This window comes from Gordionus sp. m RMFG-2023, chromosome 4 (genome assembly GCF_954871325.1).
Source record: "Gordionus sp. m RMFG-2023 chromosome 4, tfGorSpeb1-WG-v2, whole genome shotgun sequence".
Lineage (NCBI taxonomy): Eukaryota > Metazoa > Nematomorpha > Gordioida > Chordodea > Parachordodidae > Gordionus > Gordionus sp. m RMFG-2023.
In genome coordinates, this window is record NC_088778.1 from 17,706,224 (window position 1) to 17,726,841 (window position 20,618).

The following is a 20,618-nucleotide window of genomic DNA, read 5'->3' on the forward strand; positions in this document are numbered from 1 at the left end:
GAAGATCTTATAAATAAATAAAATTTTAAGACTAGTATCCTTGTACATAAGTACTAATTCTTTAAAAAATATTAAAGAACCAAATTATTTTTAGGCCATTTTACAATTTTAAGGGCTTTGAAGGAATTAGATTATGATAGGAATGCAATTTCTAGATGGTAATTTAAATTAAATATGGTTTTTAATATAGGTTTAAAAAATTTCGCAAGGTATGTGGGTTCCATATAGTCGAATCATTCAAAGATCTATAGAAATTGACGAACTCATGTGTGAAAGCGTAAATATTATCGTGGTCGGCATTTGATCTCCGAGGCTATATGGATCATCGGTGGCATATATCGGGAGACAAATGAAATATTTCTAAGTGCTACAACAACAATCAAGATATGTTTTCCTCTCATAATCTAATTCCTTCGAAGAACTTAAATTGTATAACGGCCTAAAAATATCTTTAATATTTTTTAAAGAATATACTAGTTTAAAAATTTTACTTATTTATGAGATCTTCCTTTAATTATAGTATTATCACCAAAAAAAATGCAAAGTTTCATTGCCCCCTTTAAAAACTTTATAGGCATTATCACAACAAAAATAAGTAATTTTCCTTAAGTTGCTAAATATTTCTTTATTTATGGGATCTTCTTTTAATTATAATATTATCACCAAAAAAAATTTAAAATGCAAAGTATCTGCCAAAAAAAAATTTAAAATGCAAAATTTGTAGAAAAAACTTTTTTAAAATATCTTAAATAAAAAATGATATAATCTTCCTTTAATTATAGTATTATTACCAAAAAAAATTTAAAATGCAAAGTTTCATCTATCAAAAATTTTGTAGAATAAACTTTATAAAAAATCTTAAATATAAAATGATATATTTATCTTCCTTTAATTATACTATTATCACCAAAAAAAATTTAAAATGCAAAGTTTCATCTACCAAAAAAAAATTAAAATGCAAGTAAAAATTTTTTTTTTAAATATCTTAAATAAAAATTGATATATTAATTCAAAAAAAATAACATAAAAAAAAATATACCCTCCGGTGGCAATAACCAAATATTTATTCAAATAAAATTATGAGATGAAGTTTTTATTATGATGCGTAAAGTGGTCTTTATATTGCAGAAATGCAACCCATAAATATGAATATAGAATAGGTCATTATTTTAACAAAAGATTCCACTAATAACCCAGAAATTTGGAGACTAGGGGTCCGCTTCGGCTATACTATCTTCTATAGGTGTTAATTTCAACAATCCTAATTAGAAACCTCTCATCCTGGTATAATTACGCACATTTTTGTAAATAGGCACCTGATAGAACAGTTTATGATTTATCAATATTTATGCTAATCTAAAATGGAAATTATATGTATTAAAAGATTGGCTAGTTTATTTCATTTAAATATTATGATTAATATTTACTCCATAGATATTTGACTATCTGTTTCTCTGCCTTGAATCTAGATATCCGATTATCTGGCCTATATCGCATATTAAAATTTAGGACCAAAAAATGACCACCTGATTATAATTTAAACAAAGTATATTTTTATTTTTAAATTTGCTATTATGTTATTTTATTATATTATTGCACCCAAATGCAGATATGTATGAATTATGGCAACCGATCTTCCGCACAATATTTGATACATAACGGGTTTATACCCGACGAAATAAATCGCTTTGATGAAATATCCTTAAAATTTGGTTTGTAAATTTTATTACATTATTATATTATTTGTATACGACAGGATTGAATTCAAATGATCCAACATTATTGATTAAGAATACATATCTTAAAGAATTGAATGATGAAAATATAATAAACGATGCTTCCAATGTTTTTATATCTTCCGACAATTATTCTACGTTGATTTTAACCTTAAATCTAGAAAAATTTCCTTTACAATTAACGGCTTTCAATATGTTAAGAATTATTTGTATGACCTTAGGTAATTTCTTTTCTCTTATTTATATATAAATACTGATATACGTGTAATTTATAGGGTTGCCAAATCTTCTGATTTTTGGCGAAACGATTTTTTAAAACTTTAATTTAAGCGTAAATTAGTGCCACGGTAATTTACAATTTCTTTTGATTTTTACGAAATCTCGAGGCTAAAAACAATTTTATTTTGAAATTTAATTATTTCAAATTTTCGGTTAAATTTAAAAAATGTTAGAATTTATCACATCATGGAAACGAGATTTTTTTTATTATAACAGTGAAAGTAGTGATAAAATATCATTAATTAAATTTTGCATACCTTTTGAGGTATATGGGGGGGGCACATGTATATTTTCTCTTTTTTAAAAATTTTTAAACGTTTTGCTGCAGCTGCATTTTTGCAGGCTGTGCAAGCTTATTCCCTCTTCATTTTTCTGATTCCAAAGTTGGAAAAAGAGGGAGAAGAAAAAATACATCCTGAAACTAAGAGATGAATATGGGAGAATAGGCTATACGTCAAGAGTGTAAACAGGATGTTCTAATCTATGACATGTGGGCTAAATAAAGGAGTTAGAATATTACAATATGTCTCTAGGAATTTTGAATAAACAGGAACTTTGGGATAAAAACAATTTATAAAATGTTCACGAAATTTGCTATTGAAAACATTTTTAAAGTCTACTTTAGGAGGAGGATTTTGGATATAATACAAATAACATGTGAAGCTTACCTTCTCCCTTCACACCAATTTCTAATTGATACGTATACTTAATAAGTTAAAACCCGAGGTTTGGACACATGGCAATTATTTTTGTAATAATCTCCTAAATAGCCTACGACCAAAGTATTTGTGATATAATCAGGTTTGCCCCCATAATTGATTCGAATCTGATGGCAAGTCTTTTTTTAAAATAGTATTTAGGAAGGTTTTAAAGGCATTTAAATGATTTTTTGAGATGAATTTATATGAAGAGGCAAAAACCATTTTGCGTCTGAATGTGGAAAATTTGTTAAAAGAATTGATAAATATCATAACTCACAAATCAAATTTTTTATTCCATATTTTCCAAAATATATTTGGCCTTCTCTAAAAAATTATTGAAATCTTGGAAGAATGAATACGGATAATCTATTCTCATTTGACTATCTGATTGATCCATCGTTAACTATAAGGAGAAAATTTTGATTCCCCCTCATTCTTGACGGTCTATCAGCTAGTAATATATATTTGCGTTGTTAATTCTTGAACGTTAAATTGTATTAATTCCTTAAGTAATCGTTTTAATATATTTCAAAATAAACAATTAACCAAAAATTATAATCTGAACGGTGAAAAATAAAATAATATAAAAACAATTAATTTTTTAATATGGGAAGGGCGAAACAAAAATTATATCCAAACAATTTTATAATATGAAAATTATCAATTTGCCTCTATACATTTTGTATAAGGTAAAACGAAAATTAATAATATTTAAACATGACAAAACTCATACCGCGAACTCTTTCGAACGATTACATGACAGCGAAATTTTTATCGCGAATCAATAATAGCGATTATAGTGAAATCATTATCAATTGCGAAAATTTTATAGCAAAGTCATTATCAATTGCGAAGAGAATATAGCAAAAACAATAGCGCGTGAGCAAATAGAGGTCTGCTGGGAGGGCTGACGAGCGGGTTAAATTTTTTAAAGAACGCATTCGCGGGTAAGAAAAATATTTAAACTATGGGTGGGCGGACTGGTTAAAAAAAAATTTTCAACTTTTATTTAATATTTAAAATCATTTAAGTAAACATTAAAAAAAATATGCTCTCTGAAATTTCAACATTTTTAATATAAAAGTACCTATAACTGAGGATGTTTTCGTCGGAAGAAATTAATTAGAAAAAATAACATGTTGGATTTTATTTGCATGGAAGTATATAACATTGACGTGGATGAAAATCAGATATTACCCGTTTCCCCAATGAGAATTCAATTAAAGATTATTATAATTATAAATCCAATGTTTGGAATAGATAGCATCCACCTCAAAATTAAACAACAGATGGGAAGATGTGGCTGTTACAGAGGAGAGAATTACCTAATGACATAACAAAATATTTAATGTTTTTTTGTATAATTTAGCAAGATTTTAGGCTACTTAGTTTAGTTTAAGATTACAATTTATAAACAATTTAAATTAGTCTTTTTATATTTATTATTAATAAGTTCACTTTTTATTTAATTATCTCACTTGAGTAGAGGATATACTTCAAACGGATATCCTACTCTACTGATAGAAACTACAAGAAAAAGATTTAGCAAAGCTATCAAGATTAGATAGAAAAATATTTTCAATTCCAAAAACCAGTGCTTCTTCTGAACGAGGAATTAGCATTGCTGGAAGGTTTGCAATATTAATTTTATATTATTACATAAATATGTTATTAGATCAAAAATTCCTTATCCGTAATTCGGATTGAATATTTTTTATACTTATAATAGCAATTCCTAAATTATAAAACTTTTTTATAGGGATGTAGCGCTGAAACTAAATTATTTTTTTATATTAGATACTTAAAAAAATTGAAGGAAAGCTTATTTAAATTTTATATGAGCGGCGTGGGTTAAAATTTTTTTATAAATAATGGGCAGGCGGCTAAATAATTTTATATTAAAGGGTGGGCTGGTGATTTTCGGCTAAAGAGCGGACGGGCTTGTATATTTTTACTATAGGCAGGTTGGGAGGGCGGGTTAATTTTTCCAAAAATATTGGACGGGCGCGTTTGTGGGCTAAAAATTTGCCCATTGCAGACCTCTAAAAGCAATACAGCGATAATTGTTAAAGGTGACCATTTTATTTTAAAACATATTTTTAAGCGGATATTAGTTAAATAATATTTTTAAAAAATACGCTGAAAGATTGATTCAATGATAGAGCTTTATATTTTTTTAATCTTAATAAATTTGTGTCCTAGAAATATTTTATCTGAGATTTGTATTTATTGCCTAAATAATTCTTATTATTTACTAATTTAGTTTTCCGTCGCTAAACAAAAACCGAGTTATAAGCTAAATAAAAACTATAACGTTGCGCCTATAGCATTTTTTATTTTCATAATAATTTATCTTAAATAATTTGACCATTCATATTCCGATATTGGAATACCGAAAACTTAAACAAGTAGCAATCAAATCATTTATATTTTAAAATTTCTTTCAATTTTGTCTAATTATTTGTAAAGTGTAAATATTTATATAACACATTTATTTAGCCATTATTGGAGAATAAAGATTATCAAACAGCATCAATTCTGAGCCATTTAGTGATAAGAATCAAAAGAAGGATATTGAAAAAAAATAAAGGTTTTATAATAGATCTTAGGGGTAGTAGTTAATATCAGGCTGTCATTTGAATACATAAAGAGTTTAATTGAAGAAATAGTTGAAATCATCAAAATCAATTATAAAGTGGAATACATATGATTTATTTCCACAATATCTTTAACTCTCTCTTTCTGCAGAAACAATTACAAATTTATCTTATCTAATAGACTATTTTAAAGTTTTTTTCATTATAACTAGAGATGTAACATAAACTTCGAAATTTCTATAGTTTCCCCAATTTTTATTTATTTTTTTTTCATTAAATAATCAGGATTTTATTATATTTTAAATAATTATATTTCCTCTTGGTTTATATATCATAATTATGTTTTGTTTTTATGTTTACGTTCATTTTCGATGATATAATCAGGGATGTAACATAGGGAAAATTTCCCCTATAGTAATCAGGATTTTTATCATATTTAAGAAAAAAAGAAAGAATATCTTTTCTCTTGGTTCATATATCATAATTAGTTTTGTTTTTGTAGGTATCACGTCAATTCGGCGCTGCGTCAATTCAGCGCAACGACGATTCGGCGCGTATCTAATATGGTTTCCGTTTATATAAAACAAAGGGATCATTAAATAGAAGTCATGTTGAGGGTTGGATATCAAAAAAATTATAAACAAAATTTATACTCTGATTTCTTTGGTGGACCAATTTATAATGAAAAGATATGTTGATTTAAAAAAATTCAAATTATTTTTTAGAAGATTAACAAAAGGGAAGTGTCTAATGCTAAGGTTGAATTTCCCATATGCAGCGATTGTATTAATTTAGAAAATAAATTGACTTAAAAATAAATTTTCCTTTAAGACTGCCTCATTTTATGGATTTATTAAAAACCCTAAAATTAATTCTATTAATCATAAAAAATAAATATCATTTTTAAATCAAGGTTTCGAACAGAACAGCCAAACAAGAACCAACCGTTTTTATTTTCTGAACCATAACCGGACTTTTATATAAAATTATAAAAAGAGCGAACCGAATTGTTATAAATATTCTTGAACCAATTTAAACCGGTTCACAAGGTGTTTTAAAATAATTAATTTAATAACCTAAATTTGAAATTTTAATTTTCCTTGGGGTCAATTTAAATTCATGATTTCTTATCAAAACCATGTTTATTTTTTTACTTTATATACTTGATTTAATATAGATTAGGCAAATTACTAGTTAATTAGATAAGAAATAATCTTCATTAAATTATATAAGGAATTATAAAAATATAAATTAAAAAGATTTTTTTCTATGGTTTATGATGATTTTTAAAAAAAACAACAAATTTATAAAACCAGAACGAACCGAAAAGAACCGTTATAACCAAACCGAACCTAAATGTTCAAAAAAACCGAAATATCTTTATAAAATTTTAAACTAGACCGAAACGAACCGTTATACTTAACGGTTCGAAACTCTCGTTTAAATAATTTGATTTTTTTATAGATCAACACATCTTTTAACATAGCAAATTGGTCCACCAAAGAAATTGGTTTAAATATTGGTTTGTTAATTTTTTTTGATATTATTAAATTTTTTATTATTATTACACATTTATTAAATAAAATTGAGATTTTTGTAAAAAAAAAAATATGAAGAAATAATTAATAAAACCAACATTCAAAATGGCTTCTATTTAATCATCCTTTTGTTTTATACTAATAAATTTCAACTCTATTAGATACGCGCCGAATTGAGGCCGCGTTGAATTGATGCTAGTCGAATTTACGTGTAACCTTTTTGTATGTACGTTTATTTCGATAATATAATAATATCTCACTGAATGAAATTTTTTTAACGACTGAAATATATTTAATTTAATAATAACTGAAATTAGGTAAGAAATAAGATTAAAAGCTAAAGAGATATAAGGTAGGGTAGACCAACCTCGTCTTATAATTTTAATTTAATTAATAATAAAATAAATTTCTGAAAAATAATTTAATTAAATATTATGATAATTTCGCAAAAGTCATTTTTAGGTTAAATTGTTCATTTTCCATAATGCAACGTTTATTTGGAAGAAAATATCAATTTTTAAAAAAAAGCATTTAAAATGCTCTTAAGATATTTATTTAGTAAAAATTTGTTAAATAGGGAATATGAAAGGATTAAAAATTTAGTAATCGAAAGATGAGATAAAAATTAAAATTTAGCTTTATTAATGATGGGTGGGCAAATATAAGAGTGGAATGTATTATAAAATTTATTATAGCAATACCAAGTCCTATTTCCTTTAAATTAATTGAAACACATACGGATGAATATATATCTAGTGAATTTATTAAAGTAGTTGAAGAAATAGGAAACACAAAAAGTAACATCATATTAAAGGATAATGCAATTAATAAAGAAAGCATGGAGCTCTTTCTTCGTTTAATGACGTTCCACATGCCCAAACCATCTTAGTCTATTCTTCTCATTACCACTCAATCACTTCTATAACCAATCTTGCTCGTAATTCCTTGCTAGTTTTTCTCTCTCTCGAAATATCCCACACATCCCTCTAATCATCTTCATCTCTGTTCTTTTCGTCTCCATAATCTAAACAACTCCTCACACAACTTGTTTAACTTCAGAGAGACTTTTTTATTTGTTAGAATAGACGACATCTCTCTACTTCTCCCATGCTTGTCTGACCCTTGCAACAGCAGCAGAATCTATACCACCATCTGCGTTTAGCATATCACCCAAATCCAGAGTTAACCCATTGCCAAAATCCAAACTACCATTTTCTACGTTATCAGTATTATGTACCCCTTTTATGTATGTTCTACAAATAAAGGTCGGACTTCCTTTTTTCCCGCTGATCGTAATTTGCACCCATTTCTGCCATGGTGCATTGTATTGAATTTCTAGAAATTCCCCACATACACCACAAGGCCAGTTGCCTGATTCTTACATCTTCAGATCATCACCACCAATCATCACCTTTATCTTTGCTGAATTCATTTTTAGGCCCTTGCTTCCATAGCCATCTTACATCTACTAATTTTATCCCTCAATTCTTCCTCACTGTTTGTCATCAATACAAGGTCATCTACATATAATATCCCAGGGAAGTCCTTCATGCATCTCCTTAGCCACCACATCCACCTTGATGAAGTTCTACTTTCATTTCAAAGCTTTCACTATCTCCATCATCCTTCCGTACCGCAGTTTGTGCTCCCACATACATTTTCATCACTGCCATAACCAACCATTCTTCCACACCTGATTTTCTCAAAGCCCATCTAGTAACCTATCGCGTCACCCTGTCAAATGCTTTCTCCAAATCAACAAACGCATAATAAAGTTTCTTCTCCTTCGCAAGATACTTCCTTTATATATTTGTTTCACCACAAAAATTGCATCTGTCGTTCCTTTTCCTGGAGTAACTGCATTTCATCAATTTTAGTTTGTTCCCTTATCCGCTTCTTTGACACCCTCTCAAATACTTTCATTTCATGTTCCATGAGTTTAATAACCCGGTAAGATCCGCAATCTAAAGGATCATCTTTCTTGTATACTGAAATAATTATACTTCTTTGCCAGTCTTCGAAAATAGCTCTGTGACAATTTTATTGGCTAAATTCATTAATTATTTAATCCCTAAATCATCAGAACCTTAAAACATTTCTAATACCACTCTCGTTAAACCCGCTGCCTTCCCTTTTTTCATCTTTTTCAATGTTCTCTTAATTTCGTTCTTGCTAAAATGTACACCCTGGACCTTCATCCTTTGCACAACTAACATCATTATCCCATTCATTCTTTTCGCTCAAAGATCCCTCCTTGTAAATCTTACAGGTGTTCTTAATACCATTACTATCAATCACCATTTTTCCTTCCATATTTTCCAAACATTTAACACCTACCACTTCCTGCCTCTTTTTTACCATCAGCTCTGTCATTTGGTCCACATTTCCCATTCCTTCCGCGCATTCCATTTCTTTAGCAAATCCTGCCTTTGTTCTTCCTTCGCTTTCACTATTAATTTCTTACCATTTCTTTTCGCCACCTTGTAAATATCGCTATCACTATTTTCTTTACATTATACCATTCTTTGATGCACCTTTTTTTCGTTCACAGCTTTTGCTACCTCCGGATTCCACCATCATGACTCCTTATATCTAGACGGCCCTTTTCTCCACCCACATACCTCCCCAGTTGTCCTTACAGACTTTCTTCATGGCTTCCCACTTGATATTTACCCAAGATGTTTGTGCCATCTCCAACTCTCTTATCGCCAATGTCATATTGAATTGACATCTCGCACTCTCCTCCATCAATTTTCAAACCTTCAGCCTTGGCACAAAGTTTCTTTTACTGATTCTGGCGCCTTTAAAGGTCAGATTTCTTATAACTAGTCAGTGCTGATCAATACATTCCTCTCCCGGTATCACTTTTATATTTTTTAATATGCTCCTATCGCATCTCCTTACTAACAAATAATCCACTGCACTTTTAGCACTACCCCACTTGTAAGTCACCAGCTTCTTTGATTCTTTATTAAACATTGTATTACAAACAATCATATCCATAGCATCACTAAAATCTAAAATTCTCTCCCATTCCAGATTTCTCATGTCATAAATAAATCCTCCATGTACTCCCTCATAACCCTCACTACTCTCTCCATTCAGATCACCAGCTAGGATAATCCCCTCTTCATTTGCCAGTCTTGATGTAACCCCCAATAGACTGTCCCAAAATGTATCTTTCTCTTCTTCACTTCTTCCACTGAAATAATATTGCATAGCTTCCTACCAAAAATCATCTTGATAATCATTATCTGGTTATCTAGTCTTCTTTCGATTACTTTGTCCTCCCATTTCTCTGCAACCAATACACCAACGCTACCATCATTACTTCCTTTCTATAAAACTTTTACTTTTCCCTTGTCCTGCCAATCATTCTTGCGTCTTTATCTTTCCATCTGGTCTCTTGTATGCAACACACATGTATATGTCTTCTATACAGTGCATCGACCACTTATCTCGCTCTTCCCATCATGCTCTCAACATTCCATGTCTTAACTCTTACTCTATCCCCGTAAACTGGTTATTAGGTCGTTTATGGCCATCATATGTTTCATTTTCACGAATCATGGTTCCACCAGGTTTCCATCCTTCTTTTTGTCGTAGGGGTTGAGGAGGCCTTGGGCTGTACCCCGCTCAGGCATTGTTGTAATCATTAGGAAATTATGTAGTTTTTAAAATTGGATGCCCATTCCTGACATTAAGCCAATTAGGTGGTTTTTACACCCCGCTAGGAGACGCTGATCCTATTCTAGACCACACAGGGAACCTTTTAAACTTCCATTAACCGCCAGTAGACATTGCCACTTCCCCGCCACTATGAGGCTAAAGATAGGATTTTGAGAGAGAAATAAATCATGGAAACTTGTGAGAAATAAATATCCAATTATCGAATGCATTGGGTCTGCATCTCATTGACTTAATTTGCTTTCAACGAATCGAGCAAATAAAATACTAATTTAAATTTTAGTAGCCAAAGCCCAAATTATTATAAAATATATAAAATACAACATTCTTTTCACATTTAAGGAAAAACAACTATTAAAAAATAAAAATAGGATTGTTTCTTTAATTGACTAGTCTACTCAACTCTTTGGACAGTATCTCTTTGATAATTCGTCTTGTTGGATTATTTCCACTTTTATCATAGATAATTATTACACATTTTTTATTGATTATCATTTTATTATTAATCATAATTTAAATTTTATTATATGATAAATTACATTTTTATTTTTTTTTAAGCTCAATTACATTTTTTTTTATCTCTTTATATATCTTTTTTTTAAACAATAATGAAAAAAAAACTAATACAAATTGATGTATAAAAAAAAATGTTAATATAAAATTTTCACCGATTAAATTTAAATACAAATTGATATAATATAAAATAAATCAATTGCCAATATAAATAATAAAATAACATCGATCAACATATTCAACATTCCAACCCCTAAAGAAATTCGGCTTGTGATTTCCTTGGATAAGTTGAGTGGTAACGTCATTAACATTCATGATCACCACGCATTACGCCACCCATGTTCATGGTGCAGTCTTCTTTTCAAACCGAACGATGGCTTGGTAAAGTAAAGACAACCCCTAGCTAATTTCCAAACCGGATCGCTTGTGCATGGCATCGAACATCTAGATTCCTTTCGAGCAAGGTTTATTTTGTCGTGCTTCAGCCAGCAATCCAATTTCTGAGTCGTTGCATCGATCTTGGCGCACAGAATTCTCATTGAAGGTATGCTCCTAGGCACAGCATCGGGCTTCAAGTGAACTTTCTCTTGTCTGACCATTTTGGGTTTGTAGGAGTAAGTTGATTCGAGGTCTTTTTTTGTTGTCGAGATTATCTTCTCGAGATCATTCTCTACATTACCCACTAAGAACGTTTTTAAAATGTTGTTGAAGGTGTGGAGCCACATACGTCCTAGCAGGGGGATCTTATCAAAATCCACTACAATGGCCTCCAGTGTATGTGAGTTTCCTTCATACTTAACGTTCACATTGGCAAGACCTAATATCCTGTTAGCGCTGCCATCATAACCAGTGAGTCTCATGTCCGTCTTACTTATCGCGGTTATGCCTAGAGTCTTAGCTGTCAGCTTCGGAAGTATACTGTACCTGGTACCGGTGTCAACTTGCATCAACGTGGGTATGTTGTTGATGCTCACTGTCACTGTACGCGTCATGTGTAGTATCCTTGACCCCCATATTGTACACTTCCAAATTCTGCAGATTATATTCTTTAAGGTCTGTGTTTGAGTCGTCGTCATCATCGATTACTTCGATGTTCATAGCATGGTTCGTATTCAATTGACAATTACGATCTTTGTAATCAGAAGATCTATTGTAAGTATTATTGTCATTTTTGTACTGGTTGGGCCTCGACGAATATTTCGGAAAACCATTAATATTTTGAGGGTTGTGTCTGTGCTGACCACGACGGGGATAGTTGGTTCGGTTATCACCTCTATAGCAATCCCGTCGATCAGGGCTTTGATGATGGTCACAATGTTAGTCGTGGCGATTGCCATAGACGTTGTATCCGCTATTGTTGTATCGATCGTCGTAGTAGTTATCGTTGCGATTATCGAAACGGTTGCGGTTATAGTGACAATTATCGTAGCTTTGATCAAAACGATTGTCGTGGAAGTTGCTGTGCCGTCCATTGAATCGTTTGTCGTTGTCGTAGCGTCCGTTGAATCGTTTGTCGCGGTCATTGTCGTAGCGTATATCGTAACGTTCATCGAAATGCTGTGCGGGGCGATTGTCATTGATGAACTGAGGTTGCTTGATAAGAGATTTACCATGTGCGTGAGAGTCCTGAATGGGATTTGTTGTTACGTAACTATTTTTGACTCTGCCCATGTGATTAACCTCTTGTACACCAGATGATTCATTCAAATGTAACAATTTCATCTAGCCCTTGATACCACTTGGGTTCGCGGTGTCTTCCTCTAGACCTAGATTATAAATGTCTTCTATGGTCATAGAGCTCTTGACCGCTTTCCTGACATCTTTGGAATACGAAGATACTCTCACTTTCTCAATAATTCTCTGAATGCCATTGAAATTACATTCTTTATTGAGTCGTGCTACGCGCGTGACCCAAGCTGAGAATGTCTCATCAGTGCCTTGAGTTGCAGCATAAAATAATGATTGTTTAGCGTTCTCGGTCTTTGATGGATGTTGTAACTTGAATTTGACAAGCAGGGCGATTGGGTCCTGGAAGTCTGTCTGCCTCAGTGCAAATTGCCCCAATATTATTGAACTCGTTATCAGGAAGACTTCGGAGAAATAAAGCGGCCTTTTCTCCGTTGGAAATCTTGCTGGTGTTGAAGAAATTCTACAATTTCCCTATGTAGGCCCTGTCATCGCTACTAAATTTGGGCAAATCCAAATTCAGTCATATATGTGGAATTGTTCAAAGCATCCATCGTAAGAGAATTATAATCGATAAAGGCGTGAAATAGAATAAATGTACATTGTAAAATCAAGCTCAAAATTGAGATAGTACTTAGGCAAAGTACGGACGTAGATTGGCCTCCATGTTGGAAAACGCGAAGGTCGCGAGTTAGAGACTCGTCTTGGCCATCATGTTGGAATTGGATTATTTCCACTTTTATCATAGATATTACACATTTTTTATTGATTATCATTTTATTATTAATCATAATTTAAATTTTATTATATGATAAATTACATTTTTATTTTTTTTTAAGCTCAATTACATTTTTTTTATCTTCTTTATATATCTTTTTTTTAAACAATAATGAAAAAAATAATTAATACAAATTGATGTATAAAAAAAATGTTAATATAAAATTTTCACCCATTAAATTTAAATACAAATTGGTATAATATAAAATAAATAAATTGCCAAAATAAATAATAAAATAACATCGATCAACATATTCAACACGTCTTATTAAAAATATTTTGCGGGTAAATCCATATTTCTGAGATAAGAGAATTAATCTTCCTGATATTAAGTTTTTAAATAATTTTGCACATCTATACAATTTCATAGTCATTTCTACACAAATAGAGGAAGTGGAAACAGACAAATCAAACTTATCGACATCTCTATAATTTCGTTCCATCCTTGATATGAATAAAAGGACGTGAGATAAATATAATTCTATTTGTGTGGAAATAATTTTATAAAATGGTATATAGATGTGCAAGATCACTTAAAAACTTAATATCAGGAAGATTAAGTCTCTTATTTCTATAAAAATATGTAGTATTACCGCAAAATATTTTTATTTTTAAACAAACTATTGATTATCAAAGCTATACTGTCCAAAGAGTTGGGTGGGCTAGGTAATTAAGGAAACAATCCTTTTTCATCTTTAAATAGTTGTTTTTCCTTAAATGTTTAAAAGAATGATGAATTTTACATATTTTATAATAATTTGGGCTTTTATTACTAAAATTTAAATTGGCAATATTTTATTTACTAGATCTCTTAAAAGCAAATTAAGCCAATGAGATGTAGCTCGATAATTGAATATCTATTTCTCATAAGTGTGCAGGCTTTCCTCATTACTTGCATTATTTATTATGATGTTAATTTTTGAGTTATTTATTTCTACATTTACCTTAATAAATTTACTATATATATTTCCCTGTATGCATATTGGTCCCTCTTAGTGTAGCGTAATTGGCTAATTTTAGCCGACTATAAAACGGCTTAGCCGAGATTTTAGGTGAATAAATCGGCTAAGCATAAAAATCGGCCAAAACTAATTCGGCTAAGCCTAAAAATTGGGTAAAATGAATTAGTCAAAAATTTTGCATCATGCCTAGCATTAATTATTATTTATTTATTTTATTTATATTTAATGTAAATATTTTATTATTAACAACAAATAAACCTAAAGGGTTAAAATAAGTATTGATAACATGTTTAAATAAAATTTAGTGAAGATATACCGTAGAAAAGTGACAATTGTCATAATCGTAGTTTTTAAAGTTTTTTGAATTTTTTGACGTAAATAGGCTAAAATAAGTATTGATAACATGTTTAAATAAAAATTAGTGAAAATGTACCGTAGAAAAGTGACGATTGTCATAATCGTTATTTTTAATGTTTTTTGATTTTTTTTGACGAAAATAGATTAAAATAAGTATTGATAACATGTTTAAATAAAAATTTAGTGAAGATGTACCGTAGAAAAGTGACAATTGTCATAATCGTTATTTTTAAAGTTTTTTGAATTTTTTTGACGAAAATAAATTAAAATAAGTATTGATAACATATTTAAGTGAAGATGTACCATAGAAAAGTGACAATTGTCATAATCGTTATTTTTAAAGTTTTTTGAATTTTTTTGACAAAAATATGTTTAAATTAGTGTTGTAAACGAACGCGTTCATGAACGAAGTTCGTTTTTTTATAAAAAATGATGAACGGCGTTCCTTTTATTTTTGACGAACTTTGAACATGAACACGTTCCTTTTTTATGACGAACGCGTTCGAATTAAACGTTCGTTCAATTTTAAAAATACTTTTTATTTTTATTTATTTGAAAAATTTAATATTTCCGAATTTTTTTAAAATAAATTATTATTTATATTTTTTAATCGGCTGTGTATTTACTTTTCACATTTCAATTTTTTTAACACATAGTTTATTAATTTGAATATTATTGTTTATATTTTAATTTAATTTATTAGCATAAGCATGGATATTATTATTTAATCCTAATCATCTGATTCTGAAAATCCAAAATCAGTTGAATTATCATTACCATGACCAAATATGATAAATGTTTTACATTAACAGCTTGCCAAGTGTAAAATGTGGCCAAAAAGTATTATAAAATCTTCAGGTTCCAATTTAAAACGACATTTGATTTTAATATTAATTATTTGATTTTAATATTAATTATTTGATTTTATATGATATAACTAAGTTAAATCATTAAATTTGAAGAAATAATGCATTTGGAATATTTGACCCCAACAATAACGATAGTTATTTTAAAATGAAAATAATTAGTGGCCTCAAATATGGTCAACCATTGATAGACGCTGTATTAAATGGGATTAATAAAAGGTATTAAACCTATTACTCTCAATTAATTACATATATTTTATTTTTTTAAAGATTTGAACATATATATAAGGATCAATATGTTCTTTCTGCAATTATACATCCAGCATTCAAACTTCAATGGCCATGGATAAAACTTCTACAGAACGAACCTATTAAAAATAAACTTATAGCGTCATTGAAAAAAATGTTATGAAAACCCTAAAGAAAACTATTAATTTCGAGATATCCTTTTTTTTTGTCGAGAGTAGAAAATGGATTGGAGCGTATCACGTCAATACCGCGAAACTTTTACCGCGAAATGCATTATCGCGAAAAGATATTATAGCGAATGCATTACCGCGAATGCATTTTAGCGAATGTATCATAGCGAAAATATTAGAATGCATTCCCGCCAAAATATTATAGCGAATGCATTACAGCGAATGTAATACCGCGAATGCATTATCGCGAATGCATCATAGCGAATGTATTATAGCGAATATATTAGCGCAAATGCATTATAGCGAATGCATTACCGCGAAAACATTATAGCGAATGCATTACAGCGAATGTAATACCTCGAATGCATTATCGCGAATGCATCATAGCGAATATATTAGCGCGAATGCATTATAGCGAATGCATTACCGCGAAAACATTATAGCGAATGCATAACAGCGAATGTATTATCGCGAATGTATCATAGCGAATGTATTAGAGCGAATAGCGAATGCATTATCGCGAATGCATCATAGCGAATGCAATATCACGAATGCATTACAACTAACATTATCACAATGCAATAGTGATTTATATTTGACAAAATTATATTTAACTCATTTATTAAGTTCCAAAAAACCAGAGAACCAGCTTAATTGTCTATATTTATTTAAAGTAGCGTTTTAAAATTATTTACCTCTAAAACACGTCACTTGTTATTTATGAAATTCGTATTTTATTAAAAAATATGTGGAATTTGGTATACTCAATTTTTTTAACGATTAGATTAAGTCGTTTTTTACAAAAGACCCTATTAATAAATATTTTAATATTTTATTATTTTAAGATTGATTCTAGTAAAAGTTAATTTTTGCCCCAACAAGCCCCAAACCCCAGGCTTGTAGATTATATTGGTTTATTAAGTCTCCTATAAGATAATTGTTATTATCAATAAAACACCATTTGTATATAAATAATTCATAAAAATTTCAAAATGTGATATTTTATTTTAAAAAATGTTTAAGTTTTAATGAATTTTTTAATTTTTTTCTAATTCTTTTGATTATCAACCACCAGAAAAGGTGAAAGTTATAGGGGAAAAAATAGAATTTAAAGCTATAATAGCCAATGAATACTTATTATATCATATTTTTAAGCATAATATAATTAATTCGGCCTAATTCTACTAGCCCCTAGTTACTGATATGATTAACCCTTTCCAACGCTAAAAAAATATGTTGATAATTTTTAAAAATTTTTAAATAAGATTAGATGAAGGGGAACATTGGACTAACGCTAAAAAATTTCTGATGCCCATAATTAGGAGAGACCGGTGTTATAATGAACCCAGGGTTATAGTGAGAGTGGCTTTATTTTCTAGAGTATTAAACTCTAAGAGATAATTTTTTACCAAAACTATATACTTATATATTGCATATGCGGCTATAATTTTTATTTCTATCGGACCGCTTGAAGAATTTTTATAATGCTTTATATCATTCGTACCTTCAAAAGTAACTTTTTACACTTTTACTATTTTTCAAAAATAAAGATTAATATAGAATTTTACCACACAAAAATCATCTTATATAAAAGAAAAAATCCTATTTTATAGAATAACAATTTACCCGAACAAAATTGATAATATAAATACTTCAAAATATGATCTTAATCAAAGTGGTGCTACTGGGGCTATTTTTATGGGGTTAGGTCGAACCTTTTTTTTTTGCTATTTTTTAAAAATTTGACATGCAAAAAAAGCCAAGGAGAGACCAACTAAAAGAAAAAAAATCGAAAAATGTTATTATATGATAAATAATTGTTTGGTATACAAATAAATTATATCAAGCATAACAATCAAGACTGCTTTCAATGTCAGTTATTAGTTACATGGCTTTGCAATTTTATTGTTTTTTTATTTGCAAAGATTGTGAATGTTTTAAATGATTTTATATAACACTTTTATGTTTTAAATCATTAAATATATCCTAATAAAAAAATATATAACTTTTATATATGGAAAATTAAGCAGAGTTTATAATAGCCTCGACCAAGGGCTTGTTCGTCCCCGGGTAGGGTTCACTCGGTTGCCAAAAAAAATTCCAGGAAAAATGATATTTTGAAAAAATTATTAGAGATGTATTTTTGAAATTTAAACATATCATAAAACTAATAGAGCTGAACAAAATGAGATATTTTTTATTAAAAATCATTAAGTACTTATAATTTTCTTAAGGTTTGCCTTTAGGGTTCGCCATAACCCCGTTCTCCCCTACAAGTTTTCAATAAATTAAAAAGAAAAAACTTGTTGTTTAATATTTAAAATGATTAGATGAAAAAGAGAAATCTATTTTATTACTTAGAATCTTTTTTATATATTTTGAGTCAAAAAAAAGAAAAGCCTTAGCCTTAATTTCAATAAAAAAATGTTTTTAGAGCCAATCCCCATTTTAACTTAATTTTCAGATTCAACTAAGTCAGTCGAAAAGTCGATAAATATAAAATTGTAACTTTCTTGAAACTCCATTCGCGATATGATAATTCATTCTCTATAATGCATTCGCTATAATGCATTCGCTATAATGCATTTGCGATAATTCATTCGCTATAATGCATTCGCTATAATTCATTCGCTATAATGCATTCGCTATAATGCATTCGCTATAATGCATTCGCTATAATGCATTCGCTCTAATGCATTCGCTATAATGCATTCGCTATAATGGATTCGCTATAATGCATTCGCTATAATGCATTCGCTATAATATATTCGCGATAATTCATTCGCTATAATGCATTCGCGGTAATATATTCGCGGTAATATATTCGCGATAATGCATTCGCGATAATTCATTCGCCGTAATGTATTCGCTATAATACATTCGCGATAACATTTTCGCGGTATTACATTCGCGCTAATACATTCGCTATAATATTTTACGCTGTATTATATTCGCGGTAATGCATTCGCTATATTATATTCGCGATAATGCATTTGCTGTAATGCATTCGCTATTATATCTTTTCGCGGTAATCGACATTCGCGATAATACATTTCGCGCTAAAATTTTCGCGGTATTGACATGTAACCGATTGGAGGAGGATAACTTATCTCAATTTTTTGCAAATATCAACAAAACAATATTTTTTTAATTAATTCTCCACGTTAAAAGATCTGTTTATTAAGTATAATACCGCAATCCCCTCATCTGCCCCTGTAGAGCTCGTTTTTAGTATAGCTAATGCCGTATTAACTGCCAAGTGTTCCTGTCTATCAGATAAATATTTTGAAAACAATTATTATTAAAATTTAATAAGAAAAATTTTTTATAAATAAAAATATCTTTTTATTCGCTATATTATATTTTATTTTTAATTATATTATCAAAATAAAACTATATTATTTTTTAACATGGCTAAAATATATTGTATTAAAAAATATAAGTTTATTTATATTAAATTTAATTTAAAAAAAATTTATCATAAAATTTTGAACGGTTTTATAAACGTGAACATGAACGCGTTCCTTTTTTTTGAACAATAACACTTGAACGTGAACGCGTTCGATTGTCAATGAACGATGAACGCGTTCGATTTTTTTAGAAATGTTTACATCGTATATTTAAATTAAATTTAGTAAAGATGTACCGTAGAAAAGTGACAATTGTCATAATCGTTATTTTTATAGTTTTTTTAATTTCTTTGACGAAAATATGTTAAAATAAGTATTGATAACATGTTTAAATAAAATTTAGTTAAGATGTACCATAGATAAGTGACAATTGTCATCATCGTAGTTTTTGAATTTTTTTGACGTAAATAGGCTAAAATAAGTATTGATAACATATTTACATAAAACAACATTAAAAAAATTCAGGACGGGCCGGCCCTGAATATATAAATTACGGACTAAAAATCCTGGCTTTTTTTTTGAAAAAAGGAGCCGGGACGAAATTTTTATATTTTAAAAATTAGGGTCATGCAAATAATACCTCTACTGCTACTCATAAATTAATTATTTACAAAAACCACATTTAAAAATTCATAAACAACACTAATATGAATAAAAATCACTTTAAAAATATTTATTTAAAAAAATTTATATTTACATCAAATTTTATGAAAAAATAGAAAGTAAAAAATGTCGAGTTAATAATTGATTATTCATCAATCAAATTATCTTTAGCTTAAAAAAAAAATATTTATATTTTGATTTCTTAACCTTTAAAATTAATTATAGCACTAATTTTAACCCATTTGCTTCAAAAAACTTAAAAATAACGATTATGACAATTATCACTTATCTAGAGGACATCTTCACTAAATTTTTATTTAAACATGTTATCAATACTTATTTTAACATATTTTCGTCAATAAAATTCAAAAAACTTTAAAAATAACAATTATGATAATTGTCACTTTTCTACGGTACATCTTCACTAAATTTTTATTTATACATCTTATCAATACTTATTTTAATCTATTTTAGTCAAAAAAATCAA

The 20,618-nt window shown here is 29.1% G+C and overlaps 1 protein-coding gene across 3 annotated transcripts in view; it reads left to right on the forward strand.

The window, feature by feature from the left end:
- Positions 1-20,618, forward strand: part of LOC135928049 (actin-histidine N-methyltransferase-like) — a 70,353-nt gene that overhangs the window by 39,371 nt on the left and 10,364 nt on the right. For 2 of the 3 annotated variants that reach the window (XM_065464374.1, XM_065464373.1), the window contains exons 9-10: positions 1,610-1,712; positions 1,757-1,957. In XM_065464374.1, coding sequence (XP_065320446.1) covers positions 1,610-1,712; positions 1,757-1,957 — 304 coding nt within the window. Of the gene's footprint in view, positions 1-1,609; positions 1,713-1,756; positions 1,958-2,011; positions 2,084-20,618 lie in introns of all 3 variants that reach the window. The other variant, XM_065464375.1, reaches the window with a different exon arrangement.